We start from the raw sequence: 20707 nt of genomic DNA on the forward strand, positions 1-20707 counted from the left end.
TGGGTCCCAACCCAGTGCCCTGGTAGTGGCAAGTTCCCTTTCCCACCGGCTCGGCAGGGATCCACCTGAAATACACCGAGCCTCTGTGCAGCTCTAACGCCGTTTTCTTCTATAGTTCCCCTGGGTCACTTCCTACCATAACCTCCGGGTTCTCCAATTCAGGGGGTCCTTTGGTCAGTTCCCCTGCTGTGCCGTACTCCGTCTGGGTATCAGGGTGGGTCCCAGCTTGGCTGGCCTCCGGATCCTGGAGCGCAGGCTGTCCCTCCTCGGGAGCTGGCGGCATGCCTCCTTCCCCTCCGGCGGTCAGCTCCGACTGAGCAGCTCTGCAGGCTTTTATACCTGTTCTCCAGTTGGAGCAGGCCCAGCAGAGCTTCCAGGGCGTGGCTTCCTCTGCTAGGAAGGAAGGGTTAACCCCTGCGGTACCAGTGCGGGGCCGCTCTGCCCCGTCACAATCCCCCAGTGCATTTGGATCTGATTGTCCATCTATTGAGACTCCCATGCTAGTGAGTGTGTCTCATTAGGCACAATACGGCACTCAGCACTGGACAGGCACAAATAGTCACAATACACTGCATAGCATTGCCTTCCTCCATAGGTTGGTCTGTATGTCAGTTGTTAGCCAACACTTACATGTTAGGTGCAGGGCATCCCATGTTAATTCTGTTTTATACCTAGCACGTGGGCAGCTATGTTAACCAGATTATATTGTGTCTTTCCCACAATTCTGTCCACTTTGCTCACTTATGTGAAGAGCTATATATCCCACAATCTTCCGCAAAGCTAAACATAGCTGTTGACATTAGTGAATATAAAGCCTGTCAAAGTCAGATACATTTTTCCTACATCCTAATACAGGTACCTTCCTGGGCAACTGGTTTGAAATGTAGCATTCAAAACAGACGTAGGAAAAATACAGAACAGCAAGTTATGGAACTGGTACAAACTGGTGGTTGGATCATAGGTGACATGTAAAGAGCTTTCTAACTTGTAAGCAATTGTGCTATAAATATGAGCGGTTTTGGGGTGTACAGTGTAAGGGGAGCATGCTGGGAGATAAGAATTGCTTCCTAAATGGAAGGGTACGGACGCCTCCTTTTCAGATTGTACTACGTTCTCTTAGGGCTTGTCTACACTGGCACTTTACAGAGCTGCAACTTTCTTGCTCAGGGGTGTGAAAAAACACCCCCCTGAGTGCAGCAAGTTTCAGCGCTGTAAAGCACTAGTGTAGACAGTGCACCAGCGCTGGGAGCTACGCCCCTCGTGGAGGTGGGTGTTTTAGAGCGCTAGGAGAGCTCTCTCCCAGCGTGGTGCCGCGGCTACACAAGTCATGTTAAAGTGCTGCCGTGGCAGCGCTGTAACGTTGCCAGTGTAGACTAGCCCTTAGACAATAATCTTTGGGTAAGCTTGGTTATTTGGTCTCTTGAACATTTTTAATAACGAACTGCGAGTGTAGTCAATCAGTCAGCTCTACTGTTAATCAATACCATGGATCATGTCATCCATCACTAGAGCTCATGAGGAGAAACAAAGGTAAAGATCAGAGAGTTTCACTGCAGTAAGAGAGAGGATGCTACAGGCACTCTGAGAGCAAGAACAGAAGCTTCTTGTTTTAATCCATCTTGGTTCCTCCAGAGGAAGGATTGAAATGCTCTAGTTTAACTGAAGACATTGCGCTCAATGTATTTGGGTGAAATTTAATGGCCTGTGAGATGCAGGAGTTCAGGATGACCTAATGGTCCCGTCTGGCCTTAAACACTATGAAATAATTTGAGTGGATCCCTTTAAAGCCCCACCAAACTCCTTCCTCACTAGTGGCCACCCCAGTAGGGTCTTCAGGGGGCCATTCCCCTGCTCTCTTTGTGACTTTTGTTACCCAACCCAACTCTGTGTAGCACCCTGCCTCTCTTGTAGTGGCTGGGCCTGCTATGAGCCTGCTATTGTCTTGACCAACAGAACTCAGTCTTTTAGTTCAGGCAGTAGTGGCTCCTGCATTAAGATCCAGAGATACAGGATTCAGCCCCTCTGCTCACAACCCAACGCTGTTGGCCAAGACTGTAGCTGGCTCATCCACCTCTATCTGTAGCCCAGTGAGCACTAGAGGGGGTATGGGTAACGGTTAAACTTTGCCAGGTAATTAACTGCCATTCCAAATCCCCAGGATCATCAGGACGGAGGAAGTGGAGAGACCAAGTGTCACGCTCCGGGGTGCAATTCAGACCAGTGAGAGGTTGTGTCATGACTTGTCCTGTAACCCCTGAGTGCCTTAAAATGCTCTGCTGCTGTAGCTCCGTCTGGATGCTCCCAGCCAGCATACAAGCATCCACTGAGTGTCTGTGCTGAGCAGCCCTGGTCCAGCAACTGAGACTCCAGCAGCCTGCTTGTTACACCACAGTAACCCTTGGTCTCCACCAGCCTTGGTTACTACCAGCCAAGTGACTCCAGCACATCCCCAGCCCTGAATTTCCCCAAAACCATCTGCCCTGAACTGCCCAGCTCTCCCCTGGAATGTTCAGAGGAGTCATAAGATCCACTGTGCCTTTAAATAGCCAAAGCACAGCAGTTCGTTGCTTTAACCGGAGTTAACAATCACTTCAAGTCAAACACAGCACTGGGCTGGTTTATAGTAAAAGTCAAACACGTTTATCTGATCAGAAAGAGAGAGGTTCTAAGTGAGTTCAGGTATAAGGGATAAAGTCAGAAATGGATCCAAACAAATGCAAATGAAAAACATTTTCCAGTAACTATGACTTAACTGAACTACTGTCTTGATTCAAGGTAAGATTCTTACCACACCTCCTTCCAGCAAGATGGCCGACCATCCGCTTGGTCAGGATCTCCCACGAAGTCCAAAGTGCTTGGTTCCTTTGTTGTCTTAGGCGAAAGATCCCCTGGGTTTCTCTGCCCCTCTCTTTTATAGTCCAGTCAACTTTCAAAATGTTTCCTTCTCAAAGTCCAGTGCCCTACTGTGAAGAAAGGTGCCAGGGAGTCTGATGTAGAAGGTTCCAGGCTGGTTTCTTCCCTGCTGGTGCTTTCTACAATGCACATTGATCTGTCCCTGTGGCCTCTTCATCTGCCAGTGACTGGCCACTCGACTATGATTAGCAGGTGTCTGTGATTGCACCTGGCTGGAGGCGTCAGCCTTTTCTTTGTCTGCCAAAAACCTGTTTACCCACTCCCCAGACTTGTCCTGTTCAAGCAGTTTAGTAACATCATATAGAGGGAATTCATAACTGTGTGTATAGCATCAACACTTGCATTTTACACTACTATTAATAACCAGGATGTTATTAGCTTTTATATGATACCTCACAAGGCGTATTTTGTACAAACATTATTGCAGTAGTCTGTAGGGTGTGAATACAGGGGTGCGTGGGGTCACACCAAGATTCCATCCTCTCTTAATAGTAATTATTTGTATTAGGGCAGCACCAAGAGGCTGCATCTCCATTGATCTGGGCGCTCTACAAGTGCAGAGTAAGAGACAGTCCCGGCCTCCAGTTGTTTATGATCTAAACAGACAAGACAGAGGACTGGAGAAAGGTTTGCATCACATTAGCAGAGTGAATGCAGCGACAGTTGGCCAACATCATGTTAGCACCCCTCTCCCACTCCTTAAGGGGGCTAGACTTTCACTGAGCGGGTGCGCAGTACTTTCTGAAAACCAGGCACCTTTCATCACTTTTGAAAACGTAGGATCCAATCCAATGCCCACCAAAGTGAGGGGAAAGATCCCATGGGCTGGGTGTTAGATCAGGCCTTAAACCTCTCTGTGGTTCATTTCCCCCAGGTCCTTAGAATGGGGATAATGATACTCTAGGGACCTTTCATGAAGTCAACTAGGGATCTTGTAATTGCTATTGATTTTATGTGAACGATCAGATTCCATGGTGATGAAAGGCTGCATAAAATCGCTTAGATTGTTGGATAGATTAGATTAGACTGATGAATAGATTAGATTAGACTGATATTGACCCACCTTTGTGACATGCTGGGAGATCCTTAGACGACAAGTGCTAGCGAAGTGCCAATGCTGGTGATGATTGCAGGAAAACTTTCCCTATGAAAGTTCCAGGACTCTAATTCCACTTGGATTTTTCATAGAAGCCAGCAATATAAATTCTTTTTTAATGAGGAAGTGAAGGCCCTGCAGTGCACTAGCAACTTGGCAAAGATTGCTTCACTGACTAGGCTTTATTAGCCCATTATAAAGCTCCAGAAATCAGGGAACATTGAATATTAGCTGCAACATTTATAAGGCAGCTAGCGCTGTACAAGGAAGCAAAGGAGTCCATGCAATAGCCATATGATGATTATTAAGGCATTTTACTGTTTGCAGTGCCAGATCAGAGGAAATTGATTTTTAAAGACACACAGGGTTTTTTCCCACACTTTCCCCTCACTATGTCATTTTAGGGCAGAATCAAAGTTACTTGGGTGCTTTAACTCTGCATTTCTTATCTTAATATAATTGGATTTCTTTTAAGTGTAACTTTAATTCTGAATATCCTGCACTTGTAATGCTTGATTTTGGGGATCATTACAACAGCCTTGTAATGTTTTTAGCCTTAAGAGACTTACTGTCAAGCATAACTCCACCTTAACATTGTTTTTTGTGATGGAATTTCCAATGTGTGGACTTGCCACTAGGGTACGTCTATACTTACTTCCTGGTCCGGATGTAAGCGATCGATCTTCTGGGATCGATTTATCGCGTCTTGTCTAGACGCGATAAATCGATCCCGGATCGATCCCGGAAGTGCTTGCCGTCGATGCTGGTACTCCAGCTCAGCGAGAGGAGTACGCGGCATCGACGGGGGAGCCTGCCTGCAGCGTCTGGACCCGCGGTAAGTTCGGACTAAGGTACTTCGAATTCAGCTACGTTATTAACGTAGCTGAATTTGCGTACCTTAGTCCGAAGTGAGGGGTTAGTGTGGACCAGGCCTTTAATCCTCCAGGGGGCCACTTAGGGATCTGGTCCTCCTAGTGAAGGCAGGGGGCTGGACTCGATGACCTTTCAGGGTCCCTTCCAGCTCTATGAGATAGGTATATCTCCATATATTACGGGGACAGAGAGGAAGGCTGTGTTAGCATGGGTTCAGATCTGGGAGTGTGACTCAGTGCATTAGGGCCTGCTGTGACAAGCAAATCCACATGGGGGTTTGGATTCCCCACATTCAAGAGCTGGGATTTTTCTTTTGACTTTTTGAACCTTATGCCCCACAGTGCTTTAATGGCTCACCAAAACAACGTATGTTAAGATGAATACGGTGGGTTAGCACCTTATAAATCCACATGCTGATCCACCTCCATCCCCCAGATTTTGCTTTGTGGCTTAGAGCTTGGCTACTGGGAATTTGGGTGTCACAGCAGCTTCCCTGTCCTGGCAGGTTTGATACAGGGATTTCTGGAGCTCCCCAGCATACGCAAGGAACCGGGACAAAATGTCTCCCTGAAACTACGGGGCTCTGCAGGCGCAGCTTTCGACACAGCTTCTAATTTGGAAGCTGGCAATAGCCACAAGGAAAGGGCTGAGGTTGGGCAAGGACTGGAGGGGCAGGGAGTGGGAAAGGGAATTGCTATTATTAGCGAGGCACCAATTCCTACTTAGCTTAAGGAGCCTTCTCATCTCTGCTTCCCGGTAGTCTTGGTAACACCCAAAAGGACGAACCACCAGCTCCCTGGCCAAGTTTATTGATAGCCAGGGGCCAAGATCAACAAGAAAATATAATTCACCCCATACTTATCTTTAAAGAGCAACTGTGCAGGAATGGGAGGCTTCAAAGGGCTGGTAAAGGGAGGTGGAGCCTTTTGGGTATAGGGCAGTGGTTCCAGTCTAGCCTGGTTTTTGAGCGACCAGCTTAGCTTGGGCCCTGATCCTGCAGACTTTCGCAGGCACTTACGTTTAGGCATCACAAGTAATGCCGTGGACTACTCACAGTGCATGTGCCTTTGCAGGACTGAGGCCTTATTACTGATCGAAAAAGCCTATTGAGCTGAATGGGGAAGTGGGACAGAATGCTGTTAACAACTTCAAACGGGCACTCGGCAACTCAGCACCCTGGTGACTCAGAACATCCAGGGCTCCAGCTGTGGTTGAGGTAGAAGGGAATGCTTACACCTGCTGGTAGCTGGTAATTAATGAGGTAATTAGCTCACCAACTGGAGAACCCGGGAAGGAAAGCAGGCAGGATATAAGGCCTACCCAGAGAGCAAGAGAGGGCTGCTCATAACTGCTGCTAGAGGGTTGTATTGGATCTGGAGCTTAAGAAGGAGACAAATGATAAACACACGTGGTAAAGGTACCTTGATGGACCTGTGTGCTGCGTAATTCACAGCAGGACTTACCAGCCAGAGCTCTGCTAGAGAGGAAGGGGAGCCCATTCCCAGGAAGAAACCAACATTCTTCTATAGGAAATAAATCACTCAAACCTCCTAGGGAATTGTGGGCCTGATCCAAAGCCCGAGGAGAGTCTTTCAGTGAATGCCAGGGAGCATAACAGGGCTTGCCCAGATGTTCAAGAGATGTCAGCTCTGGAGTCTGTTTTCCTTGGAATTCCGGCGCCCACAGCCAGGTTCGAGCACTGCCTGTAAAGTCGCACAGACTCGGTCAAAGGTGGCTGGGCGCGTCTATCCCAGCGTTTCCAGACTAGGGAACTTCTGTGTTCCGCTTGCAACGTTTTGCAGGCTAGAGAAGCTCTGATGTCCTGCACACAGCAGTAGCCCATTCGCCTGCTCTGTTTTGCCCTTCAATCTGCAAGAAGAAAAAGGAAATTCCGCACAAAAAACTACATTCAAAGAATGTGAAGGTTGCAAAGCTAAATGCTGAGAAGTCAGGTGATGCCCATGTGAAGGGTGATGTGCAGCTGTAACTCTATCCCCTTGAGTGTTTGCATTACTATGAGCCAGGCTTTAATTAACTATTATTATTTCAATTGCAGTAGCACCTAGGCACCCCAGTTATGGACCAGGACCCCACGGTGCTAGGCATTGCACAGACACAGGACAAACATGCTGTTTGATACAATATTTTTGACACACTTCAGCACCTCTGTCTACATCTGTGGTTGAAAGGGGGGACCCACTACCAGTATTAGAACTGAACGAGATCTCTGTGCTGCTGAGTCAATAGGGTGCTTATAATATCTGATGATGGTGATGTCTCAGGTTAAGTAACTCAAGACACGATGTAACCAGTTCAAATTTGCAGGCTCCAGCAACCCCTCTGGGGCAGGGTCTGTGTCTTTCTCTATGTGGGATAGTGCCTAGCCCATTGTGGGCACTATGGTAATGCAAATAATTACTCCACCACTTTCCATGGGAGATGAGGCCACCTCAGGTCTGACCCAATTCTCTCCATTTGTTGTGTTCACATTCTTCCCCTTTCGCTATGGAAGGACTTTATGGAGCTTAGCTCCTGAAATGGGCTCTCCCACGTTGCACTTTCACAAGCCCTTTATTTGATCTCTGTCTTCCAGGAGAGCAGAAATGAGCAAGGCGGCTAAGGAACCTCAGTGCCTCTTGTAGAGATGTGGGGGAGCTAATGCCAAGGGTGAGGTGAGGGATCTATCGCGTCCCCCTGTGTCACGGGGAAATTGCAAGGGCTCATAGCGCTCAGGGCCGACTTGATATCAGAAGTGCTGGGGTATTTAATTCGGCTGGTCCTGCTGCAGACTGGGGCGCTGGCTCCGTGAATGGGCCCAAACCTCAGTGGGGTGCCAAGTGCCCTGCCTCCTCGCCACATAACATGTACAGCTGCAGGCACCATGGCTCACAACTGTACAGGCATCAGTGGGAACTGTGACTGGTGGAATGAACAGAGGCTATAGAATGAAATGTCCTACTGCAGCCTAATCCTGGCTCTGCCATGGACTTAATAAGTGGCCTTGTGCAAGTCACTTTGCCTTTCCCCATGTGTATAATAGGGATTCTAATACTCACCGACCTCACCCTGATGCCGTGCGGATGAACTAGTTAATGGCTGTCGATATCTTTGACATATGATACACTATTTTAAAAAGTGCTAAGTGCACTGAAAAAAATCAGGCCTTAGGTGTCTCCAGTTGGGGGCCAATCACCGCGGCACCCAAAATTAGGTGAGATTTTTGGCCTTAATCTTCCTGTGTCTTAATTTCCCATCTGTAAAAACCCTGTGAACCATGCCAGGGAGCTGTGAAGATAAAAGGGAAGTGAGGCTCAGACACTGCAACCATGTGCACCAGAGAAAAGCCCATTACACTGGTCTACAATTTTTGAGAAGTCGTCTGCTTCAGAGATAAAATGTGCTATTTATTATGTATTTTGATGTACTGAATTCAAATATGACAATTAAAACAACTGATTGGCTACTGTTTCTAAGATATTGAAGTTTTTACATTTTATGTCTATGTATATTGTGTAGATAGTAGAGTTTTAATCATAAATTGTAAACCTAGGTCTTTTCATGTGTTTATGGTTGCTTTACATGATAATATTTCACCTGTCCTGTTTATGTAACACTTTAAAAATCAGCAAAAGGCTTATATAAATAAAATGTATTATGAAACAAAAGGCAAAAAACTATTATGTACATAGTTTAGTCCTATTCAGTGTCTACTCGGCGCTTCTTGGCTTGTCTCTTGTATTCATTAAATGGAGCATCTCTTGTCACTGTCCAGCAATAGTCTGCAAGCATTGATGGGCTCCATTTGCCCTGATAGCGTTTCTCCATTGTTGCAATGTCCTGGTGAAATCGCTCGCTGTGCTCGTCGCTCACTGCTCCGCAGTTCGGTGGAAAAAAATCTGGATGAGAGTGCAAAAAATGTATCTCTAGTGACATGTTGCAACCAAGGCTTTTGTATGCCTTGAGGAGGTTTTCCACCAACAACCTGTAGTTGTCTGCCTTGTTGTTTCCGAGAAAATTTATTGCCACTAATCCGGAAGGCTTTCCATGCCGTCTTTTCCTTGCCACGCAGTGCATGGTCAAATGCATCATCTCGAAGAAGTTCACGAATCTGAGGACCAACAAAGACACCTTCCTTTATCTTAGCTTCACTTAACCTTGGACATTTTCCATGGAGGTACTTGAAAGCTGCTTGTGTTTTGTCAATGGCCTTGACAAAGTTCTTCATCAGACCCAGCTTGATGTGAAAGGGTGGTAACAAAATCTTCCTTGATTCAACAAGTGGTGAATGGTGAACACTTTTCCTCCCAGGCTCCAATGACTGTCGGAGTGGCCAATCTTTCTTGATGTAGTGGGAATCTCTTGCACGACTATCCCATTCACAGAGAAAACAGCAGTACTTTGTGTATCCAGTCTGCAGACCAAGCAAGAGAGCAACAACCTTCAAATCGCCACAAAGCTGCCACTGATGTTGGTCATAGTTTATGCACCTAAAAAGTTGGTTCATGTTGTCATAGGTTTCCTTCATATGGACTGCATGACCAACTGGAATTGATGGCAAAACACTGCCATTATGCAGTAAAACAGCTTTAAGACTCGTCTTCGATGAATCAATGTACAGTCTCCACTCATCTGGATCATGAACGATGTTGAGGGCTGCCATCACACCATCGATGTTCTTGCAGGCTACAAGATCACCTTCCATGAAGAAGAATGGGACAAGATCCTTTTGACGGTCACGGAACATGGAAACCCTAACATCACCTGCTAGGAGATTCCACTGCTGTAGTCTGGAGCCCAACAGCTCTGCCTTACTCGGGTAGTTCCAAATCCCTGACAAGGTCATTCAGTTCACCTTGTGTTATGAGGCGTGGTTCAGAGGAGGAGGATGGGAGAAAATGTGGGTCCTGTGACATTGATGGTTCAGGACCAGAAGTTTCATCCTCTTCCTCTTCTGACTCAAATGAGAATGATTCTGGTGCATCAGGAACCGGCAGTCCTTCTCCGTGGGGTACTGGGTGTATAGCTGATGGAATGTTTGGAGGCACCATGCAGAAGTAACAATTGCTGGTATGATCTGTTGGCTCTCTGCAAATCATTGGCACTGCAAAAGGCATAGATTTCCTTTACCTGTTCAACCACTGGCGAAGATTTGTTGCACAAGTGTTGCAGCATATGTGTGGGGCCCACCTCTTGTCCTGATCTCCAATTTTGCAGCCAAAATAAAGGTGATAGGCTTTCTTAACCATAGTGGTTATACTGCACTTTTGTGATGCAAAAGTCACTTCACCACAAACATAGCAGAAGTTATCTGCACTGTTCACACAAGTATGAGGCATCTCTGCTCACTTTGGCTAAACAGAAATGTGTCCCTTTGCAAAATCAAACACTGACAAATAAGAGAGCACGACACTGTATGATTTCCAGAGCTGATATAGGGCAATTTGTTCAGCAGAGTGATGTAAGCTTCATTATGATTGCATCATCCATGACTTCTAGGAGTAACATGATGCAATTCATATCATGTATGACGCAATACCAGCTTCAGATTGCATCATTCATTGTTTTGCCTAAAATGCAAGTACTGTCCAAACCCAGTCATAGATTTATTCATAGATCCAGTCAAAGATATATTTTAGTCATTTCTGGTTTAAATTGAGATCCCTTCCCTTTATAACTCACTTATCCTCCGCCATTCCCAAGTCAAGGGTCGTATATACTGACCCAATAGCATATCTTGAAAACTAGAGCCAATCAACAATTTTAAGCATCATTTTCGTTCTCAGTGACCCAGAATTAGTAAAGTTTGACTACATTTATTTCAGAAGCATTTTGGCTGTAGAGCAGTGTTTTATCAATTAATAATTCCTTACCTGGTACATGGTTTGCACAGCATGCAGGAAAGAAGTCAAGAGCTATGCGCTGAATGAGGAGGGTAAAAAGAAATGCTGGGCGGCTGTCTTAGTTCCTGAGCCTGGCCTATTCTGTGCCCACAAGGAGGCAGGGGTCACACAATTAAAGCCTGCATCATAACCTAGACGCACAAAGGGCTGAATTAAGGTTACATGGGCAGCCTTAAATCTGGCATGACCTCACTTTTGAGTGGCTGACTTTGCACAACCTGTAGAAAACCATTCTTCTCACACTGTTCTTGGCTGTAATTTCTTAGGGTTTTTTTAAAAAGGAAATCTGGGGCACCCGAATCCCCCCCCCATTCCTCTATGTACGGGGTCATGCCGTCCCCCAGCCATTGAAGGACTCCTAGGCTAGCGATTAAGATTTTCAGGAGCACAGTGTTCCCTTGATAAGAACAGACACTACACTTCCCTTGAAGAAGCCAGCAATCCAGGCCCTGGAAGAACATCCCCCCCTTAACAAAGTGCTTGTCTCCTGAAGCGCAGCAGGGAAAGGGAACTAAATGAATTGGTGCCAAGAACCACAAGCGAGAGCCTGGATCTCTAATGAGAGACTAGCCTAGGGGAAGGCTTGGATTGCCGACAAACACAACATGTTCTCTCATGGGCGGGAAGTGGGTATCGCTGTGAGAGAGTCCTCTCCCTTTGTGGGAAGTGAGGCAGGGCTACCACAAACAAGGCAGCCAGAAGGGAGCGCAGGCCCAGCGGCATTGCCAGCAGGAACTGCTGAACGCCTGTGGGTTTCCTGTGCTGCGCAGCCTCTGGCACAGCACTGAGGTGATCTGCTTCCTCTAGTCAGAGAGAACATGTAGATCGGCAGCAGGTTTTGCATGTGAATTTTGCACAGCTCTGAGCTTCCGCTGCAAACTGAACAGTGGCTCGCAAACTTTCTGACGGGTTGCTCATCCTGCAGGCCAGCTTTCTAGCCATGGTACTTATCCTGCCCTCCTTCCCATAGTATCTGTGCACCTCACAGTCATTATAGTATCTAGCATTATACACCCTGTGAGGTAGGCCAGGGCTATTCTGCCCATTGGACAGATGGGAAACTGAGGCCCAGATCCTTTCAAAGGTATTTAGGCTCCTAATGTCCATTGATTTCAATAGAAGATTTGAGCCTAAACATCCCTGAGGTACCTGACCATTGGACCAATCTTCCTCTCCTCTGATACAGACACCTCTGCCCTCTGTGAAGCTTCCCCTTGGAGAGGCTAGCCCCCTGCCCTGCCTCTTCCAGCTGAGGCCCCACCCCCACTCACAGCTCTCAGGCCCCCACCATGGCCCCAGCCAGGGCCAACTTCTAGACTTAGCCTCGACTGGGACCGTGGCAGAGCTCCCTGCCCTGGCTGGAGCCCCGAGCCTGGAGCCCCTCCCCTGTTCCAGCCCTTCCACCCATGGCCCCTCCCATAGCCCAACCCCATTCCGTCCCTTCTCCCGTGGCCCCACACCCATTCTGCCCCTTCTCCCAAGGCTCTGCCCCCCCCACGCTCCTTCCCCCCTGCTCCCGCTGTGGCCCCAAGACCGGAAAAGCTCTTTGCCCTCACTGTGGCCCTGAGGCCCTGGCTGAGGGAGATTTTTCAGGGGTCCCCAAATCCACCACTGCCCCCCACAGTGGCATGAGGTTTGGGGAGGCTTAGCATCCCCTAGCCTCCATTATGCACCGCCCATATGGAACATGCTTTTGGTTCTTCTAGGACTGTCCCTCTGGAGCGATAGTACTGGAACACCCCAAAGAGTCCTGGGACGGCATTCTGCAGTGTACCGGCATGCCTCAAGCCCTGCTGGGCCCCAACCGTCACCCTATATCTGCCCTGAGGCCAGTATGGGGCTTGATTACACGGGAGAGCAATGTCACCACAATATCAAAAATATATGCTGAAAACAAACTTGCATCAATGTGGGGTTGCGGTTGCTTAGCTCTCCCTCCATTATTTTGGGTCTGTGCGGTTTCTTTCCTCTCGCTAGGATCTGACATGAGTTAGGACCAAATTTCCAGGGGTTGCCAGCATTCCCTGCACCTGTGAGTGCTTTAGGTTGCCTGCAGTTTGGCTCTGGCCTCTTGTGCGTCTTCAACCCCTCCTGTGAACCTAACTCCAAGTTAATTTATACCAAAAGACCACGCAGCAAAGGAAGCCGCACAAAGCAGCCAGCGCGGGTTTAGAGAGCAGCTCAAATATTTTGGTTTTGGGTTCAATGGTAAAAAACATTGGAAACCTTAGCTGACTCCTAGCACATGGCAGGCAGCATCGCTTCTTGGAGACGGACAACAGAGAACCTCTCCCTTGGACCACACGCTAAGAGCACACAGCACTGCTGCTGCAGCCCCAGGCTTTCCACCCACTTTCCCTCTCTCACTTGAGCACCCTGCCCTGGAGGGGTTGGCAGAGTCCACTTCAGGAGGTGGCGTAGGCTAGCGGACAGAGCCCCAGACTGGGCTCTAGGTTCTATTCCTGGTTCTAGCACTGGCCTATGGGGTGACCTGGGGCAACTCTAGCCATGAGTCCGTGCCTTGGTTTCCCCATCTGTTAAAGGGGATAATGACACCTCCCCTCTCCTTGGCAAAGCACTTTGGGATCTATGGATGAAAGGGCTCAATAAGAGCTGGCATTGTTATTATTGAACATCTAATGGCCAGTAACTGGGAGAGTAGCATCAGCTCCAGTTCTATGCAGGATCAGAGACCTGCCTGACCACGGGATCCTGACCTGCTCACTGGACGGGAGATGAGGCGGTCACACTGCTAGGAAGCTTGGTCTGGGGATTAGCACGTCTGCCTTCCTCTGGAGCCAGAGTTCAGCTCAGTTAGGATCACGTGAGCAGATCCCACAGGGTCCATTTTTTGGGACTGCACGGGGAGGCCTGGCTCTTTCCGTCCGAGTTTGTCCCATGTGGTCTAGGCTGTGACTGGGGTCACACGTGGAGGCCCGGCCCCATTGCACAAGGCCCTTTCCAAACAGAGAACAAACGACAGAGCAGGCCCCAGACAGCTGACAACGGAAGGACCCTCACTGGGTTTCTGTGACCGGATACACGTGACAGGACGTCTCCTCTTCTGGGAGCTGCCCTGGGGGTACATGGAACTGCGAGCTCTGGCTCTGCCTAGGCCGCAGCTGTGGGGAATGAGAATCTGGCCCCAAGAGGCCCGTGATGTTTTGCACACAGCTCTGAAATCACAGACCTCAGAGAGCTGAGCCAGCGGCTCCAGTGGGCCCTGTTGACAGGACCGTCGCTTTCAGCGGTGATCCCCCTCCTCTGTGCACTGGGCCTGGCTCCATCGGGGCTGGGATCCCAGCTGTGCATCCCTTTGACAGCGTTTACAAAGCGGCCGTAGAGTATGGCACCATGGGGGCTTCACAATAAACAAAGTAGCAGATAAAGAGCAACAATTGTTCAGTAACAGTCAGGGCCCGAACAAACTCCCACCGACTTCAGTAGGGCAAACCCTGGGCATTGGGAATAGAACACTGACGCCCAGGGGACTAAAGGGTGCTCAGCACCTCACAGGATCAGGCCCCTAGCTTGTGGTCACGTTCAGATGTAAACAGGCCAAGGGCGTGTTGTGAGTAAGGGACTGGCCAGCTGCCAGCCTCCCAGTGTGTGTCCGGGAGCCTGACACACTCAGCGCCTGGCTGAACAACCCAGCTCTTCACGTGTCTTTGGTTCGGCACAGAGTGTTATCATTTCTCAGTGGGTCTTTGTTAAGGTTTGGACTAAACCACACAGAGTCGGCCTTTATTATCTCTACCTGCATCGGTGCTATTGGGCAAAATACACCCCAGCGCTGGGGTCTTTCCAGGCACCACCAATGGCCAAGGTTCAGGGCCCTTCTGCATAGGATCAGCATTCGGGATGAGCTAAGCCCCTGTGATAGGGGACCTGGCCTGGCTGGGTCCCAGGAGGCACCCAGGCCTGGGGCTGCACACCATATGGATGCTGGGGGCTTAGACACAGATGCTACAGCAGGGTAGCTGCAATACGAGAAAGAACAGGAGTACTTGTGGCACCTTAGAGACTAACAAAAGGTGCCACAAGTACTCCTGTTCTTTTTGCGGATACAGACTAACACGGCTGCTACTCTGAAACCTGCAATAGGAGAAACAGAAGAGATCTTCGCCTTCTCTCTCCTTTTCAGTTTGCATTTGATTCCTCCTCTCGCTCCGTTTCTCTTAGCAGCAGCCGGTGAGGAGGTGGGTCAGCATTAAATGTTTACCTGGGAGACTCCGGTCACCAGCCCCTGGCACCCTCTTCCTGAACCCATCGGGATGCAGCCCATGACCAAGCAGCACAGGATGGGCAGAAACCAACATCTAGGCAATAATGAGGTGCGGGAGTGCCACCTCTGCTCGGCAGGAAGGGGCTCTGATGAGATCATTTTCTGAACTCCAGGCTACAAACTGACACCGCCCCCCCCAGAACTGATATCTCTTATGCAGGTGTATCATCTTGTCCTCTAGAAACCCTAGTACCAATCCACAAGCAAGACTATTTCATAGGTCCCAGCTAGTTTCACATGTTAATGCCCTGTTGGCCTTCCAGGGGGCCACGCTCCCAGTTCCTGCGACTGGCTGCTGCTTCATCCACTTTAGTGGGCGAAATTTCCCCCCAAACAGTGACATAAAATCTAAACCCTGGCCAGGATCACTCTGGGAGCCCTGCAGTCGGAACCTCCCAGCATGAAGAGTGTCTGAGAGGTTCAATCTACATCCCAGCACGAGGTTTGTGTTCCATCCTCCGGATCCAAGTTAAAAAAAACACACACACAGACCACCATCCATTGAGTACAGTGAGCAATTACCATCCCGTTAAACTACATGAATAAACAGCTGGATTTTATTTAAGGCAAAAACCACTTTGTACAGAGGAAATTCATGTGCAGTTCAAATGCACGTGCCAATGAGGATCGGTTTTAAACACATTTCGATAGCATTTCCCTGCTGTATTCTATACAGTGGCCCACAATTCAGAGCCCAGATCTGTTCCCATTGAAGAGTGGTAAAATTCCCATTGATTTCACTGGGAGCAGGATGGGACACTGAGTCCCATCACAGAAGACACAGCAGATAGCACACTGCATTATACCAGTGGCAGTGATTCTCACTGGCAAATTCAGTGAGGGGGGTTGTATGCGCGGCAGGGGCAGGACTGGACCCTCGTACCTTATTACTTTTAACAACGGGGCGGAGCTGTATCAGAGGATGTCAAATTCCTCCTCTGCTCCCAACTTGACCCTACAGTCCGCTGACTCTCTTGAGATTTGTTTCACTCCACTCTTCCTTCCAAATCTTGTATACTCTGAAGGATAATTTTCGTTCCATCCATCGACACCACACAAGGTTGGAGGAGACCAAGAGCTCCTTGTTGTTTCTTCCTACCCATCCACGGCCCAACTGTATATCCTCCCCCTCTCATCACCAACTAGGAGCTTGGAGGAATTCCTTGGGAGAGAAAAGAAAAAGAAAAAAAAGACAACGTTCAATAACAAAAGGCAAAACTGGCGCTGCATGTTCGAGATTCTCTCTGGTTTGTGCAGCAATTGGGACAGAGAGCGCTCACTGGAGAGAGCTCTCCACCATTAAAGCCTGAAGAACTCTCACGTAAACTAGATACAAGTCTAAGTTTCCAAAGGCTGGAGCTGGATTCAGAGCCAAACTTTCCCAGAGTTCAATGGGGTTAGGATCCAAGGTTTGGTTTGGCCAATTATAGACATTGTAGCCAGTTGGGATTTGGATCTGAACTGCCAAGAGCACTAAAATTCATTCATCTCCAATACAACGAAGCACCGCGCCCAATAAATCTGTTTGGCAGACAATTATAGGAATCAAGTTCTCCCATAGGTGCATGTGGCAGCTTTAGCCTCTGACATCTCTAAATCCTGTACACACTCGGGAGCTTCAAAAGGTTCAAAAGTGCAGGCACAGATACACCTCGCTCCCAAAGTCTCTGCAATCTAATGATGCTGTTTACAGGAATCACTTTGCTGACCACTGAAAAGCCACCACTTCTGGAGAGGAGCACAGCAGCTATTTACCAGTGCACAGCAACATTACAGGACAGGAAATGAGGCTGAACCTTGGAGCCAATTGAAATGGTAGTTAGTGAGGCAAAAGCCAATTGAAATGGAGGTTAGTGAGGTAGTTAGTGAGGCAAAAGCTAACTTGCTATGCTACCTGGAATCTGACCGGGGTCCAGCAGCCTCTTCATTTCGGAGAATAAAATCACAGGATCTTTACAGAGCACTTCTGGTCAAAACCTCACTTTCACATCTCCCCGAAGACAAGAGATGGAAACTCCAGTGGCCCCTAGCACTGTACTGGGACAGCGGTTTCACCTTGATTCAGAGGTAGGAGCGGCAACTACTAACAGCTTCCTACAACAGCTAGTTCTTTCCTTGGAGGTCTCCCAGCTGAGTCCTGACCAGGCTTAGCTTGGGAGAGCTGACAAGACCATATCACAGGATGGCTGTATCTTTTTAGGACAGGTGGATTTTACTTTGATATTTTAAGAAATAATAAAAAGAAGCTATAACTCAGAACAGACACTTGGAATCACTGGGGCTGCTACTGTGCCCTCTGCTGGACAAACGATACATTGCAATGGAAATTACTGTACCTGGTTACCGCAAGAGCCGTCACTGTGGGATTATTCTTAGCTGGTTTCCCAGTCAAGGCGATGCTGATGTTCAACTCCCGGCAGAGAAGCAGATGTTGCCCCCACTTGTTACCTGCAGAATAAATATTTAGAAACTGCTTGTGGGACAGGGGGTGTGTGTGATTATTACAGTCAGCAAGTTGTTAAGTTGAGAACAAATATATTTAATCTTGGCCTGTGCTGTTGCAGAATAGGCCCATCCCAATTTAATTTGCGGCGATGATAGTTACATGTGCTGACGTGCGGCTGTACCAATTGTGTGCTAAATTGGATTTGTGTATTATTGCTTTCTAAATTGCATGCCTAGTTCAGCAAAATTGTTCATCAGTGTTTACTGGCTCTATGCTTAATAAGATGCCCCAGAATACCTTGCTGCCAGGATATAATGCAGCCTATAATTGCCTACTAAAAATAAATTACATAAAGCCCCGGTATCATCAACTTATCTAAATCTGCTCAGAACAGAACCGATAATTAAATGTGCGTGTGCATATGCACACACAGACACACACACACACGCCCCCAACAACGTAACTCAGTCATTGTTACTTCAGTCTTCTTAATGGCCACATTTTGGATTAATTTTATTTCCTTTAATGGCTAGAATGAGATGTGGGAATATTAGGCCATCTAAAATCATTCTGAAGTCATTCGAGGAGTTTTGGGGAGCGTCTCGTTGTTGTAATTAAACGTCACGATTGGCTAATAATTAATGACGCTGCTGCTTGTGGGTGCACGTGTGAGAAAATGAATGTGTGTGTGTGTGTGTATATTCAACAGATCCTCTTTCTAGATGCCTGGCTGGCTGGTTCTTCTCACATGCTCAGGGTCTAAGTGATGGCTGGATTTGGGGCTGGGAAGGACTTTCCCCAGGTCAGATTGGCAGGGATCTTGGATTTTTTTTTTCATTTTCCTCTGCAGCCTGGCATGTGGTTTGCCTGCTGGGATCCTCTGGGCATGTCTCACCAATTAATCCCCGCCACTGCAGGAGCCACCACAGGCATTGGTACACCTCAGTCTCTCCCGTCCTTTGTCTGCAGCCACAAGAGTTTTGCCTCCTGATGACTGAAATGATTCAGTCTAACTGAAGTCTCTGGGCTTAACGTACGCTGGCCCTGACTGGAACACCCTCTTGTGACAGCACATGGCATGACAAGTGCACCTGCCTCAGTTTTCCCTGTCCGGTAACCCTCTCTTGCCTCCTTGGGGCTAGTTTAGTACAAAACCATAGTGTAAACAGACCAAAGTCCATTTATCACCCCCTGTGCATCCCAGGACATCTCATCTTGACATACCTCAGCTTCCACACTCTGATGTCTTCCACACACTGGGACTCTATCAGTCTTCTTCTGTCCTTCTACCAGGACAGGTATCCCAGCCCTTCCACTCTTCCTAAGAGGACTGCTCCCCTGCCCCCACTATCGCCGATGGGATACTGAGCTAGCTGGATCCCTGGACTGATCCAGTCTGATAAATCCTTTGGTCCTGTATAGGTGTTTATGAACCTTTCTACCTAAGTGAGTTAGGAGCTGAAGTCCCATTAATGGGACTTGTGCTGCTAAGTCACCAAGGTGCTTCTGAAAATTCCCCCTGCAATGTCTGATTACTGTAGAATATCTTAGTATGCAGATGACCATCCGTAGTTATATCTTTATGCAAGCTGTAAGCCTCATCCAGGAACAACAGGGAGTGCCTTCAGCACGAATGCCTTCAGCAATGAGGGTCACAAAAATAAATGTTATAAATTACACCTGGTCTCTCTCTCTCTCTCTCTGTCTCACACACACGCATTTTAAAATGCCCTTGGACAATAACGGAGCCCTGGCAGGCGCTGGCTCCTGTATCTGTTAGGTCAGGAACGTTTAACTCTGATTACTTTTATTACCACAACAGCGTTGTAGCTTTCAACCCATCGTAAGCCTCCGGCTCATGGCTCTACCTTTAATAGCTTCGCCATCAGCTCAGCATAACCACTGGCTATTCAGGAATACAGTTGGGGAAACATAAATAAACCCAAACTCCGGGGCCCCCTGCTGGCCTCACGCTGCCTTGAAAAGCCTCCCACTTCACTGTGGGTGGCAAAGGCAGTACCCTGAGCTGAGCCAGGCTCTGTCCCTCCAGCCAGGTGCCGGGTTTGGCACGGCTCCTTCCTGGAATTGGGCCAGGGCGCTTTATTACAGCCAGCAGTGCAGGCTCTGAGGCTCCTGGGGCCCTTTGGACACAATGGGGCTTGCAGCCAGTGTCCTCTTGCAGCCAGGTTTGCAGCAGGATGGTTTATTAAGCACATGAAGTTTATTGAGCTGGTAACCAGGGCTCACTTAGGGCCTGATCCTGCCACAGGTGAGTATCGAGCTCCCCCGGCTGCAGCATCAGCAGCTCCAGGCAGGATCTGCCCATTGCATTGTGTCTAAGTGCTGCCCCGTATCTCCAAGGCAGGGCAGGCCTGGCTTCCCCCGCTACGCACATTCCACAGTAATGCTGCACCATTCACATAGCACAAGGCACTCACAGCGCTGTCCATGCACTTGTAGGGGAATGGTCTCCCTGCCACCTCTGGGGTGGAACATGTAGCCATTTTGCAGCATGGTTTAGGACAGGAAGCGAGGACACTATCTGGTGGAAAGCTGAGAGGCAATGCAGACCTGACTCTGCCCAAACATTTGTAAAGGAAACAGGTCTCCTGGGTCCCACTCCAGTGCTCTGTGTTCAATGATGCCACTGGCTCCCAGCCCCTCCTGGCTGAGCACTTTATCATGCTGATCCCTGGGCCTGCTGGGCGGACTCTGGCACTGCACTGTGATCCATGCATACTGGCGCACCAGGCAGACAGGAGCAGCTCTGAGTGGGGCAAGTGCACAGGACAGGGACACGGCCCCTGGCCTGCTCGAATTGCTATGGGCTGCAGATCTCCATGACAAGGATGGCATCAGAAGGCAGCAGGGGGCTTCTCAGTGGACCATGGAGGAAATGAAAGAGGGTGGGAGGAGAACAGGGTGACAGCAGGACCAGCTGACTGCTCTCATAGGCAGGGGAAAGGCATAGAGTCTAAGGCTAGAAGGAGCCATATATATATATATATACCCAAATAATGCTGGCAAGTGACCCACACCCATACACTGTGGGGGAAGGCAAAACCCCTGCAAAGTCTCTGCCAATCTGACCTGGGGGGAAATTCCCTCCAGCCCCACCTGTGACGACTGGTTAAACCCTGCGCATGTGAGCAGGAACCAGCCAGTCACGCACCTCAGAAGGAGAATGCTCAGTG

The 20707-nt window shown here is 48.6% G+C and overlaps 1 protein-coding gene across 1 annotated transcript in view; it reads right to left on the reverse strand.

Annotated features, from left to right (window-relative positions):
• Nucleotides 1–16162: 16162 nt before the first annotated feature.
• Nucleotides 16163–20707, reverse strand: part of WDFY4 (WDFY family member 4) — a 234004-nt gene continuing 229459 nt past the window's right edge. Inside the window, exons 60-61 of the mRNA XM_065407457.1 lie at nucleotides 17404–17515; nucleotides 16163–16229 (exon numbers count right to left, since the gene is read on the reverse strand). Of these exons, the coding sequence (XP_065263529.1) occupies nucleotides 16163–16229; nucleotides 17404–17515 (179 nt within the window). The remainder of the gene's footprint in view (nucleotides 16230–17403; nucleotides 17516–20707) is intronic.

Source organism: Emys orbicularis, chromosome 7 (assembly GCF_028017835.1).
Source record: "Emys orbicularis isolate rEmyOrb1 chromosome 7, rEmyOrb1.hap1, whole genome shotgun sequence".
NCBI lineage: Eukaryota > Metazoa > Chordata > Testudines > Emydidae > Emys > Emys orbicularis.